At 43.3% G+C, this 12669-nt stretch overlaps 1 protein-coding gene across 9 annotated transcripts in view; it reads left to right on the forward strand.

Annotated features, from left to right (window-relative positions):
* BRIP1 (BRCA1 interacting protein C-terminal helicase 1) overlaps window positions 1-12669 on the forward strand; it is a 354698-nt gene that overhangs the window by 110275 nt on the left and 231754 nt on the right. For all 9 annotated transcript variants that reach the window (XM_033922791.1, XM_033922782.1, XM_033922790.1 and 6 more), the window contains one exon: window positions 9457-9663. In XM_033922791.1, the coding sequence (XP_033778682.1) occupies window positions 9457-9663 (207 nt within the window). The remainder of the gene's footprint in view (window positions 1-9456; window positions 9664-12669) is intronic.

A 12669-nucleotide genomic window follows, 5' to 3' on the forward strand; every position in this document is an offset into this window, starting at 1 on the left:
TCCGCACCAGTTTTCCCAGGCGGTGAGGGATGTCTTGGAGGCTTCCAGGAAGCTACTCGTCAATGCTACTCCCAAAAATGGACTAGATTTTCTTCATGGTGTATTTCCAATTCTAAGGAGCCTCAGCGAGCCTCCCTATCCTCTGTTTTGGACTATCTTTTACATCTGTTTCAGTCTGGTCTCAAGTTGACATCTATACGAGTCCACCTGAGTGCTATTGCGGCTTTCCATCAGCCTCTATAAGGGAAACCTCTCTCTTCTCATCCTGTGGTTTCCAGATTTATGAAAGGACTTTTTCATGTCAATCCTCCTATCAAACCGCCTCCAGGGTTTGGGATCTAAATGTTGTCCTTTCTCAGCTTATGAAACCTCCTTTTGAGCCTCTGAGCAAGGCTCCACTAAAGTTTCTCACTTGGAAAGTGGTTTTTCTGGTGGCCCTCGCATCTGCTCGCAGGGTCAGTGAGCTTCAGGCCTTGGTGGCGGACCCACCTTTCACAGTATTCCATCATGACAAGGTGGTCCTCCGCACTCACCCGAAATTCCTGCCTAAAGTGGTCTCTGAATTTCACCTCAACCAATCCATTGTGCTTCCAGTGTTCTTTCCAAAGCCTCATTCTCATCCTGGAGAATCAGCTCTTCACACTCTGGACTGTAAACGTGCTTTAGCTTTCTACTTGGATCGCACCAAACCACACAGAACTGCTCCTCAACTTTTCGTCTCCTTTGATCCAAACAAGTTGGGACGACCTGTATCGAAGCGCACCATCTCCAACTGGATGGCGGCTTGTATCTCTTTCTGCTATGCTCAGGCTGGATTACCCCTTCCCTGTAAGGTCACAGCCCATAAGGTCAGAGCAATGGCAGCCTCTGTAGCCTTCCTCAGATCGACACCGATTGAGGAGATTTGTAGGGCTGCCACTTGGTCCTCGGTTCATACGTTCACCTCTCATTATTGTCTGGATACTTTCTCCAGACGGGATGGGCAGTTTGGCCAAACTGTGTTACAAAATTTGTTCTCCTAAGTTGCCAACTCTCCCTCCATCCCATTGAGGTTAGCTTGGAGGTCACCCACTAGTGAGAATACCTGCTTGCTTGTCCTGGGATAAAGCAATGTTACTTACCGTAACAGTTGTTATCCAGGGACAGCAGGCAGCTATTCTCACGTCCCACCCACCTCCCCTGGGTTGGCTTCTCTGCTAGCTACCTGAACTGAGGAGACACGCCCGGAGCATCGGGCGGGAAGGCACTGGCGCATGCGCGGTGCGGGCATCTCGAAACTTCTGAGTTTCTTCAAGCAAGATGTCCGTATCGGGGCTCTGTCGGATGACATCACCCACTAGTGAGAATAGCTGCCTGCTGTCCCTGGATAACAACTGTTATGGTAAGTAACATTGCTAAACTGGAAACCCTGAATATGAATACTCTAGAGCAGGGGTAGGCAATTCCGGTCCTCAAGAGCCAGAGCCAGGTCAGGTTTTCAGGATATCCACAATGAATGGGTATGAGATGGATTTGCATGCACTGCCTCCTTGAGATACAAATCTATCTTATGCATATTTATTGTGGATATCCTGAAAACCTGACCTGGCTTCGGCTCTCGAGGACTGGAATTGCCTACCCCTGCCCTAGAGGAAAGGCGAGACAGGGGTGATATGATTTAGATGTTCAAATACTTGAAAGGTATTAACGAAGAACAACATCTTTTCCAGAGAAAGAAAAATGGTAAAACCAGAGGACATAATTTGAGGTTGGGAGGTGGTAGACTCAAGAGCAATGTAAGGAAATTCTACTTTACCGAGAGGGTGGTGGATGTCTGGAATGTGCTCCCGAGAGAGATGGTGGAGAGGAAAATGGTGACAAAAGTTCAAAAAGAGTTCTGCATGCTGTATTTCTCTTAACTCTACATATTGTAACTCGCTGACTGTCCAGCCCTCTTCAATGTAAACCGCCTAGAAGACTCACGACTATGGCGGTATAGAAGAATAAAGTTATTATTATTTAGAATCAGAAAATAATAGTAAATATTGAAGAACTAAGGCCAGTATTGGGCAGACTTGCACAGTCTGAGTCTGTATATGGCTGTTTGGTTGAGGATGGCATGGGGAGGGCTTCAATGGCTAGGATGGTGTAGATGGACTGGAGTGAGCTTTGATGGAGACGTCAGTAGTTGGAACCTAAGCACAGTACCGGGCAGAGCTTTGGATTCTTGCCCAGAAATAGCTAAGAAGAAAAAATATATATTTTAAATTGAATCAGATTGGGCAGACTGGATGGACCATTCGGGTCTTTATCTGCCATCATCTACTATGTTACTTTGTTTCATACCTCATTCTTGTGTAATAGTACATAAATCCCTAAAGTACATTCTCTACATTCAAAAGTGGATTAAATACTGGCTCGTTATGTTAACACGTGCACAACAAAATAACAAATCACATTTATATTACAATCCACTATCAGTGCCTATGTTCATTCAAGCTGATAAAGCTAACAGCAATTTTTATACTGCAATGTTTCTGCTAGAGAAACCTGACAATTACAGAACCAAGCATTTATCAACTTATTCCTATATCGATACTACATTCTGTCCTAGCACATTTTGTATTGGAATTACATTAAGATAGTTCAACACTTATTTTTTTTAAATCATTTTTTGGAAGCCCTGTCCCAATGGGACCCGTTTCGCCAATCTAAACGGCTTCTTCTGGGGTCATGCTCAAGATGCTGCTCACATTCTATGATAAATACAAATGCACTGCCTCTAACCCCCGTCCCCCCGACCAAACTAATAATCCCTTGCCTCCCTCCCTACCCTTCCCCTCTCCCCATGCAACAATTATTGGACCTTTTTGTAATTGTCACTGGTTTATGCCATATAATTGTTAACCAATTCTCTGCACCTACATTGTTTAAATCGCTCTGAACTGTTTTTCGATATGCTGTAACCTCGATGTAACTTCGCTATAACTAAGCTGTAACTTCGCTGTAAATGTACAGTCTCTTATCCTGTAAACCGCTCTGAACTGTTTTGTGGTATTGCGGTATAAAAAAATAAAGTTATTATTATTATTATTATTATATATTCTGCTAAATGTGCAAAATAAGTGAGAGAAACCAGATATACAAACTAAATCGCTTACTGTTTAAAGAGCTGGGCAAGCATTCACAACGAAAAGTTTCTCATAAATGGCACCTGCAACTCAATGGACGCCACGTATGTGCTTTAAAGGACAAGCACGCTCATGTGAACTTCATTCAACTCATGCATGAGCCACATTCACTAGCCAATATCTGGCTTAACATTCAAGATCTTTCAATCGCAAACTTTTTATATAAACATTAAATCTACTCATCAATCCTTCTCCATAAACTGCTAAACCTAACAGTTGTTCCCATCCAAAACTCTGTTGTCACAATAGCTGTCATTCGCTGTTCATTCAGACACAACAATAGAGTAGAAAACAATGCAATGATTCCAAAAATCATATTGAATGCTAACTTACTATTAAGTCCCAGTGGTTTAGTAGATCTCAGCCAATTAATCCAGCATGCTTCACATTGCAAAACCATCTTTTTTTCTATTACCTCCCCTTAAAGGTGTAGGTACCCAATCAATGGCAAAACACCTCAAAGAACTAAATAGATGTTGAAATTCTATATAATGTTCTACTAATGGTTCTGAAAGTCTACCTCTTTTAATGTTGGATTTATGTTCAGACATCCTAGTTTTAAATGGTCTAGATCAGTGGTCTCAAACTCGCGGCCCTGGGGTCACATGCGGCCCGCCAGGTACTATTTTGAGATCCTTGGTATGTTTATCATAATCACAAAAGTAAAATAAAACAGTTTCTTGATCATATGTCTCTTTGGCTATAAATTACAATATTATTAAGACTTAGCAAAAAGGAAAGATTTATAAACTATAAAGAGTTTTACCTCATGCAAAATTGTCATTTCTTTAATAAAACATTAACTATTTTTTCTGAGGCCCTCCAAGTACCTACAAATCCAAAATGTGGCCCTGCAGAGGGTTTGAGTTTGAGACCAGTGGTCTAGATGAAGACATCAACTAGACAAAGAAACCCTACAATTATTCATCAAAAGATAGATTTGAAGTAGAGCTGTAAAGAATTATTAATTTCTAAATCTGTATATCCGTATAAAGCAGTATCCTGCAAACTTTCTTGAGCCGCGGCACACTAAATGTAAGTGGGCCGTGGCTCGAGACATCTGGAAGTGTGCTAACGTTGCCCTGATGACATATGCACACGCATGAAGGCCCTCCAGACCCTGAGATGCCAGAAGGGGGTTGCCAGCAGGAAAAGGGCCGGAGAGAAGGAGAGGCGCTGGCACTGGCTGATTGTTTACAGGACTTGCCTATCGCCATGAGAGGTGTGTCCTGTAGGCTGTCAGCTGGCGCCAGCGTCTCTCTTCATCCCCAGTATGCCGCAGCACACCTGAAATCTCAGGAGGCACACTAGTGTGCCATGTCACAGTTTGAGATACACTGGTATAAAGTCATAACAGATTTACAGTTAACACTGTGATGGTATAGATCTTAACTGTACATCATTTCTTAACAGGAGGAAAAAAGACCTCAGACCATTTATATATTGTTTCAAAACTGCCGAAGCTGGTCAATTGAATGAAACATCACTGTAATCATAGATCAAAAAAACTCCAACCTGTATGATTTATTTATAACTTATAATATATTGTAAAAAAATATATATATTTTTTAATTATTATTATTATTAATCACTTCGCTTTTGCTTAGGGCATCCTGATTCCAATGGGTCCGTTTCGCCAAATGCTTTGTTGGGGAATCAGTGTAAAGACTTGACAGTGGAGACTGGAACTACTCCGAACTCCTCATGTGACACCAACCAGATACCATCAATTCCTACAACAAACAGATAAGCATACAATTAATCAAAACATCAATCCCAACACACCACATACTCAAATACAGTCTAAAATCAATACAAAAACCCAATTCAGGGAATGACTCAGTCCTGGATAAAGCCTGTATAACTTTACGGCCTGATCACAACTATTGCACCATTTGACTATTGAAACAATGTAACTGAGCTGACTAAAGGCAGGAAGCAGGTTGCATAATAAGCTAACATTGCATTGATTTAACAATAACTAGATACATCAGATCTCTTACTCACACAACCATTATTTTGTCCATCCTGCAAACCCATAACAAAAACCTATTAAAAACCCCCGCTATCTCATGCCTCTCTTATAAAAATATTATTTTCCTCCTCTTCCTCTAGTTTTGTGACACGGTATTTACTAATATTGGAAACATGATAGCAGATAAAGGCTAAATGGTCCATCTAGTCTGCCCATCCGCAGTAACCATCCATATCTCTTTCTCTCTTCAAGAGATCCCACGTGCCTATCCCAGGCCATTTTGAATTCAGACACAGTCTCTGTCTCTACCACTTCTTCTGGGAGATTGTTCCATGCATCTATCACCCTTTCTGTAAAAAAGTGTTTCTTTAGGATGGTAGATGCATGGAGTAATCTTTCTGTAAAAAAGTAGTTCTTTAGATTACTCTGGAGCCTATCACCTCTTAACTTCATACTATGCCCTCTCATTGCAGTTTTTCCTTTCAAATGAAAGAGATTCGACTCATGTGCATGTACATTACATAGGTATTTAAATGGCTCTATCATATCTCCCCTTTCCTGCCTTTCCTCCAAAGTATACAGATTGAGATCTTTAAGTCTGTCCCCATACACATTACATTACATTACATTACGGATTTCTATTCAGTCTGCCGCACTCGATCCCGCCCCTTCTGAAGTGACTTCCTGTTTTTGAGGGGCGGGATCGAGAGCGGCAGAACTTCGAGCGATGAAGGCAAGTGGAAAAGTCCCGCGGCGTCTCTCTTTGCTTTTACCGTCCAGTTTAGCTTTACAGGCGCAGCCTTAGGCAGGGCTGATGGCAGCTAAGAGAGCTGCCTGGATCGCGGGGCCCCCTTGCCATCCCCTAATGCCAGCCCTGAGAATAGGGAGAGTGATTCCGGATCTGACGGTCCCCCTGACCATTTCGGCGCTGTAGGGAGGAAAGAAGGGAGGCAGGCTTTAGCGCGGGAGGGGAAGTGATCGCCTGTTACGGGCGGAGCCGAAGGCAGGGCTGATGGCAGCTAAGAATCGCCTCCAGCCTCGCAGCAGCACTAGAACACTCTGAGGGACTTCTATACAATTCAGACCTATTAAGTTGGGGAAAAGAGGGGGAGGTACTGAAATGGGATGTGGGAAGATGGTGGGTTGGCTGGCTCAGAAAAGGGAAGAAAGCTGCTAAATCAGATAAGGAAGAAAAAAAGAAACACAGGAAGATGCTGGACATGGAGGTTGTAGGGTGAAGGGAAAAAACCAGACATGATGTGAGTAGAGAGACAGGTGGGAGATGCTGGACACGGGGTGGATGCAATAAGAAGAAAAAGGAGGTTCTGGATATTGGAGTAGTAGGTAGATAGGGGGCATGCTGACACTGAAGGAGGGAAAAGGGAGAGGAACAAGAGATGCCAAGACCATGGAAGGGAAGGAAAGGAGATACCAGACCATGGAGGGGGAGGGAGAAATGCCAGGGCAGGGGGGGGGAAGAGATAGATGCCAGACCATGGGAAAGGAAGGAAGGAGGGAGGGAGAGAAAGGAAGGAGAGGAGATGCCAGATAATGGAGGGGGAGGGGGAGTTGGAAGGAGAGGAAAAATATGCCAGGGCATGGGGGAGAGACAGGAAACAAATGCCAGACCAGAGGGAGAAGAGGTGCCAGAGCATGGAGAGAAAGAGATGCCAGGGCATGGGGGAGGGAAGGAGATAGAGATGCCAGACCATGGGGTGGAGTGGGAAGGAAGGAAAGGAGAAGAGAGAGATTCCAGAGCATAGGGAGACAGAAAAATGGAGAGGGGGTGAGGCTGAAATGAATCATGTACAAAGGAGACAGTTTATGGAAGGAGCATAGAAAGAGGGAAGATACCATATGGAAGAGAGAGTGGGCAGGGACACGATGGAAAGGGCAGAAAGGGCAGAGAATGGAAGGGGCGAGACAGAGGGTGAACAGTAGATGGAAGGGGTAGAGAGAAGGGGACAGAAACTGAATGGAAGTGTGGGGGAGAGGAGGGACAGACTCTGAATGGAAGTGTGGGGGATAGGAGGGACAGATGCTTAATGGAAGTGTGAGGGATAGGAGGGACACGCAGAATGGAAGTGTGGAGGAGAGGAGGGACAAACACTGAATGGAAGGGGGGGAGAGGAGGGACAGACACTGAATGAAAGTGTGGGGCAGAGGGGGGCAGACTGAATGGAAGTGGAGGGAGAGGGGGAGCAGATGCTGGAAGGAAGTGGGGAGGAGAAAGAAAAAAGGTCACATGCTGGATTGAGGGAAGGAGGTGGCGAGCTGTAGGTAGACAGTAAAAAAGGAAATTGATGAGAGGGTAGTAAGAACATAATCTAGATGGATGCAGAAAATAAATTGAAAAGGAAAATGAGGGAAGAAAGGGATTGCAGAAGAGAGGTGTGGGAGAGGGAAGGAGAGGAGAGAGATGCCAGACCAATGGGAGTGAAAGGAGAGATGAAAGGGGGAGGCATATAGTTTCTGGAAGGGGCAAAGAAGGAGAGAAGATGCCATATAGGGGCAGAGAGATGGCAGACAGTGGATGGAAGATGAGGAAAGCAGGAACCAGAGAAGACAAAGGTAGAACAAAAATTTTCTATTTATTTATTGCTTTAGGAGACATGTGTCACTGTTTCTGTGGTGTTGCATTGTATGCTGAGTCCAGCTTCTTGCTGGTTCAATTTAACCTTTGTCTATGTATTTCTATTTTATCCCCCCTTTTACAAAACTGTGGAGCGTATTTTAGCGCCAGCCGTGGTGGTAGCAGCTCTGATGCTCAGAATTCATAAGCGTCAGAGCTGTTACTACCGTGGCTAAAATCCACACTTCAGTTTTGTAAAAGGGGGAGGGGTTAGATTGTGATGACATTTCATACTAGACGAAGGTGTTTTCTGTGTGTTCGAAAGACATGGTTTTCTGTTAGATTGACGGTGTAGGATTGATCTGTACTAGTCTGGCTTGTTTAGTTTTACAATGGGTGTATTGATGTTGTACTACTCACTGCAGTATGTAAGGTGCTGCCTTTCCTAGGTAATCATGTGACGTGTGGCTTGTTACTAAAAATCATGTTTTTCGTACAGATGGGGGGTGCCAAAAAATGATGGGCCCTGGGTGTCACATATGCTAGGTATGCCACTGAAACCTTGGTATGCGAGCATAATTCATTCCAGAAGCATGCTTGTAATCCAAAGCACTCGTATATCAAAGCGAATTTCCCTATAGGAAATAATGAGAACTCAGACGATTCGTTCCACAACCCAAAAACTTTAATACAAAATATTATACATACTTGTATTGCAAGACCTCGCTCATTTAGAACAGTCACTACAATCCTGTCGCATCAGAGAGAAAAGAACAATCGGCTTAGTTATGATGATGTGACTTGTGTATACTGTATGTACTCATATTGCAAGACTTTGCTCATTTAGAACAGTCACTACACTCTTGCAGTGTCAGAGAGAGAAGAACCATCGGCTCAGTTGTGATGTGTTTATACTGTATGTACTTGTATTGCAAGACATTGCTTGTATATCAAGTTAAAATTTAATAAAATGTTTTGCTTGTCTTGCAAAACACTTGCAAACCAAGTTACTTGCAATTCAAGGTTTTACTATAGTTCTTTTTAACATTCTCAACCCCCTGGGAATATGTTCCAATTTATAATATTCTATAAGAATTGAACTGTTCAATTCCAAATTAATAACTGATTTCATTTGATTTATTATAGCAGACCATATATCAGACTCAACAGTATCCTCCTCCTTTGATGTCCTGTGCCCAACTATTCCTGTGAACTAATTGAGCCTTCTTACAGCCATGTAGTTTAAAGGAACAGTCAGGCCAAGATGGTAGAAGAAAAGCATATATGGTCTGATGTACAGCCATGTGCCTTTTCTTGATCATGGCAGGATGGAGGGGAGGCCGAGCTGTGTAGACACAATGATCTATCGCCATTGCCTGTGCATGGGAAATGTAGAATTCTATACAGGTAGGAGTTCTGTACAAATTCTATCTTGTGCTGGTGTGCAGAAATTTCCCAGTAATAACGGGGGTGAATTGAGATTGCAGAGGTACCTGGGAGAGAGAGGGTGACTTTTTCCTTAGGATTGAGAAGTGGAAAAAAATGTGAAGCCTGGTAATCAATTGGCTAATGATATTGAAGTTATTTGTTCATAGTCATTTATTGCCATGTTATTTGTTTTTGTTCTTTTATTATGTTTTTAGATATTTTTTTTCCACTTTGGACTATCAGTTTCTGATTGGAGAAGTGGATTTTAATCTATTACGCAAATTCATATTTTTAAAATTTTTTTGTTTCAGGGCAGGTCCTGTCGTTTTTACCATGGTTTCCATAAAATACGTGAGGAGAGCTCCTGTCTAAATCAGGCATGGGATATAGAGGAGCTGGTGGGGTTAGGGAGGAGGCTGAAGGCTTGTCCTTATTATGCAGCTCGAGATCTGATGCAGGATGCCTATATCATTTTCTGTCCCTACAACTACCTTCTGGATAAACAAATCAGAGGAAGTGTAAGTATTCCATTAATTAGATTGTTTTGTCTGAGGAGCAGATCAAAACTTCAGTGCCGGAGACATACCGGTCTGATTTTAGCGACCAATGCTCAACCCAAACAGCATGCAAATTATGACCCCCTTTTATGAAGCAGCATTAGGCTTTTTTATTGCCAGCTGTGGCGGTATTAGCTCAGATGTTCATAGGAAGACTATGAGCGTTGGAGCTTTTACTGCAATGGCTGGCAATGAAAAAGCCTAACACGGCATCATAAAAGGGGGGGGGGTATATACAGCTATAATATCCCAAATCACCTCTGGAAATCTTTTTAAAAATCAGCATCACATTGACCACCCTTCAGTCTTCCGGTAATATGCTGGATTTTAGAGAAAATTTACAAATTACTAACAATAGCTCTAGAAGCTTATTTTTCAATTCTATCAGCACTCTGGGTCCAGGCAATTTGCTACTATTCAGTTTGACCCATTACATCTTCCAGTGCTACAGAGACTTGTTTGAGTTTCTCTGATTCATCAGAATTGAATACCATTTCTAACACCGGTAACTCCCCTACATATTTTTCAGTGAAGACCAAAGCAAAGAATCCATTTAATCTTTCTGCTATGGCCTTGTCTTCCTTGAAGAGCCCCTTTTATTCCTCGGTTGTCTAGCAGTCCAACTGATTCTCTTCCTGGCTTCTTGCTTTTATACCTAAAAAAAATTTTGCCGTGCATGTTTGCTTCCAGCACAATCTTCTTTTCATGGTCTTTGTCTTCTTTATTAGCGCCTTGCATTTGACTTGCCATTCTTTGTGCTGTTCATAATTATTTTCAGACGAATCCTTCTTCCACTTTCTGAAGGATTCTCTTTTGGCTCTAATAGCTTCCTTCATCTCACTCATTAACCACGCTGGTTGCCGTTTGGTCTTACTTCCTCCTTTTTTAATACCCGGAATATATCTAGTCTGGGCTTTTAGAATGGTATTTTTGAATAACATCCATGCCTGATATAAAATTTTGACCTCAGCTGCTGCTCCTCTAAGTTTCATCCTCTCTCCCTCCTCCCTGCCAACATGGTGACCAAGTTAAATGCCTCCTTTCCCGGAACCTGTTCTGAAGTGGCAGGAGGGAACATAAGAACATAAGAATTGCCGCTGCTGGGTCGGACCAGTGGTCCATCGTGCCCAGCAGTCCGCTCACGCGGCGGCCCCCAGGTCAAAGATGTTCCAGTTTAGCAGGAACTTGTCCAACTTTGTCTTTGATCCCTGGAGGGTGTTTTCCTCTATAACAGACTCTGGAAGAGCGTTCCAATTTTCTACCACTCTCTGGGTAAAGAAGAACTTCCTTACGTTTGTACGGAATCTATCCCCTTTCAACTTTAGAGAGTGCCCTCTCGTTCTCCCTACCTTGGAGAAGGTAAACAATCTGTCTTTTATCTACTTAGTCTATTCCCTTCAGTATTTTGAATGTTTCGATCATGTCCCCTCTCAGTCTCCTCTTTTCAAAGGAGAAGAGGCCCAGTTTCTCTAATCTCTCACTGTACAGCAACTACTCCAGCCCCTTAACCATTTTAGTCACTCTTCTCTTGACCCTTTCGAGTAGTACCATGTCCTTCTTCATATACGTCGACCAGTGCTGGACACAGTACTCCAGGTGAGGGCGCATTATGGCCCGATGCAGTGGCATGATAACCTTCTCCAATCTGTTCGTGATCCCCTTCTTTATCATTTCTAGCATTCTGTTTGCCCTTTTCACCAACGCCGCACGTTGCGCGGATGGCTTCATCGACTTGTCAATCAAAACTCCCAAGTCTCTTTTCTCTGAGGTGTCTCCAAGTACCGCCCCGGACATCCTGTATTCGTGCATGAGATTTTTGTTACCGACATGCATCAATTTACATTTATCCACGTTAAACCTCATTTGCCATGTCGATGCCCATTTCTTGAGCTTGATTATGTCACGTTGCAGATCTTCGCAATCCCCCTGTGTCTTCACTACTCTGAATAACTTCGTATCATCCACAAATTTAATCACCTCACTCATTGTACCAATGTCCAGATCATTTATAAATATGTTGAAGAGCACGGGTTTGAGCATGGGTCCAAGCACCAAGCCCTGCAGCACCTCACTAGTGACGCTCTTCCTTACCCCCACTCTCTGTTTCCTATGCTCCAGCCAGTTTTTAATCCACGTGAGTATTTCACCCTCGATTCCATGGCTCGCAATTTTCCGAATTAGTCGTTTATGTGGAAACTTGTCGAACGCCTTCTGAAAATCCAGATATACAATGTCGACTGGGTCGCCCTTGTCTATCTGCCTGTTTACTCCCTCGAAGAAGTGCAGCAAGTTTGTCAAACAAGATCTGCCTTTGATGAAACTGCTGACTGGTCCTAATCAGACCATGTTCGTCAAGGTAATCAATGATGCGGTCCTTTGTCAGCGCCTCTACCATCTTTCCTTGTACTGAGATCAGACTCACTGGTCTGTAGTTTCCTGGATCTTCCCTCGAACCTTTTTTGAAGATCAGCAACATTCTCCACCTTCCAGTCTTCCGGAATCTTTCCCGATTTGATCAACAGATTGACTATTAGTTGAAGCAGTTCAGCTATAGTTCCTTGATGACCCTCGGATGGATGCCATCCGGTCCCGGAGATTTATCGCTCTTAAGCCTGTTGATCTGCCCGCATACCTCTTCTAGACTGACCGTCAACCCTGTCAGTTTCCTGTCTTCGTTTCTTAGCATATAGCCTGATGGGTTCCAGTATGCTGTGTATATCCTCTTCGGTAAATACAGATGCAAAAAATGTGTTCAGTTTGTCAGCAATTGCTTTGTTCTCCTTTAGCACTCCCTTTATTCCATGGTCATCCAACGGTCCCACCGCTTCCTTCATGGGTTGTTTCTCCTTAATATATTGAAAGAACGGCTTCAAGTTTTTCACCTCCTTGGCTATTTTTTTCCTCGTAGTCTCTTGCCTCCGGGCCTACCTCTTCAAAATGGTGGTGCTCTGCCTCTTTCCAATGCAT

This window comes from Geotrypetes seraphini, chromosome 15 (genome assembly GCF_902459505.1).
Source record: "Geotrypetes seraphini chromosome 15, aGeoSer1.1, whole genome shotgun sequence".
NCBI classification, from domain to species: domain Eukaryota; kingdom Metazoa; phylum Chordata; class Amphibia; order Gymnophiona; family Dermophiidae; genus Geotrypetes; species Geotrypetes seraphini.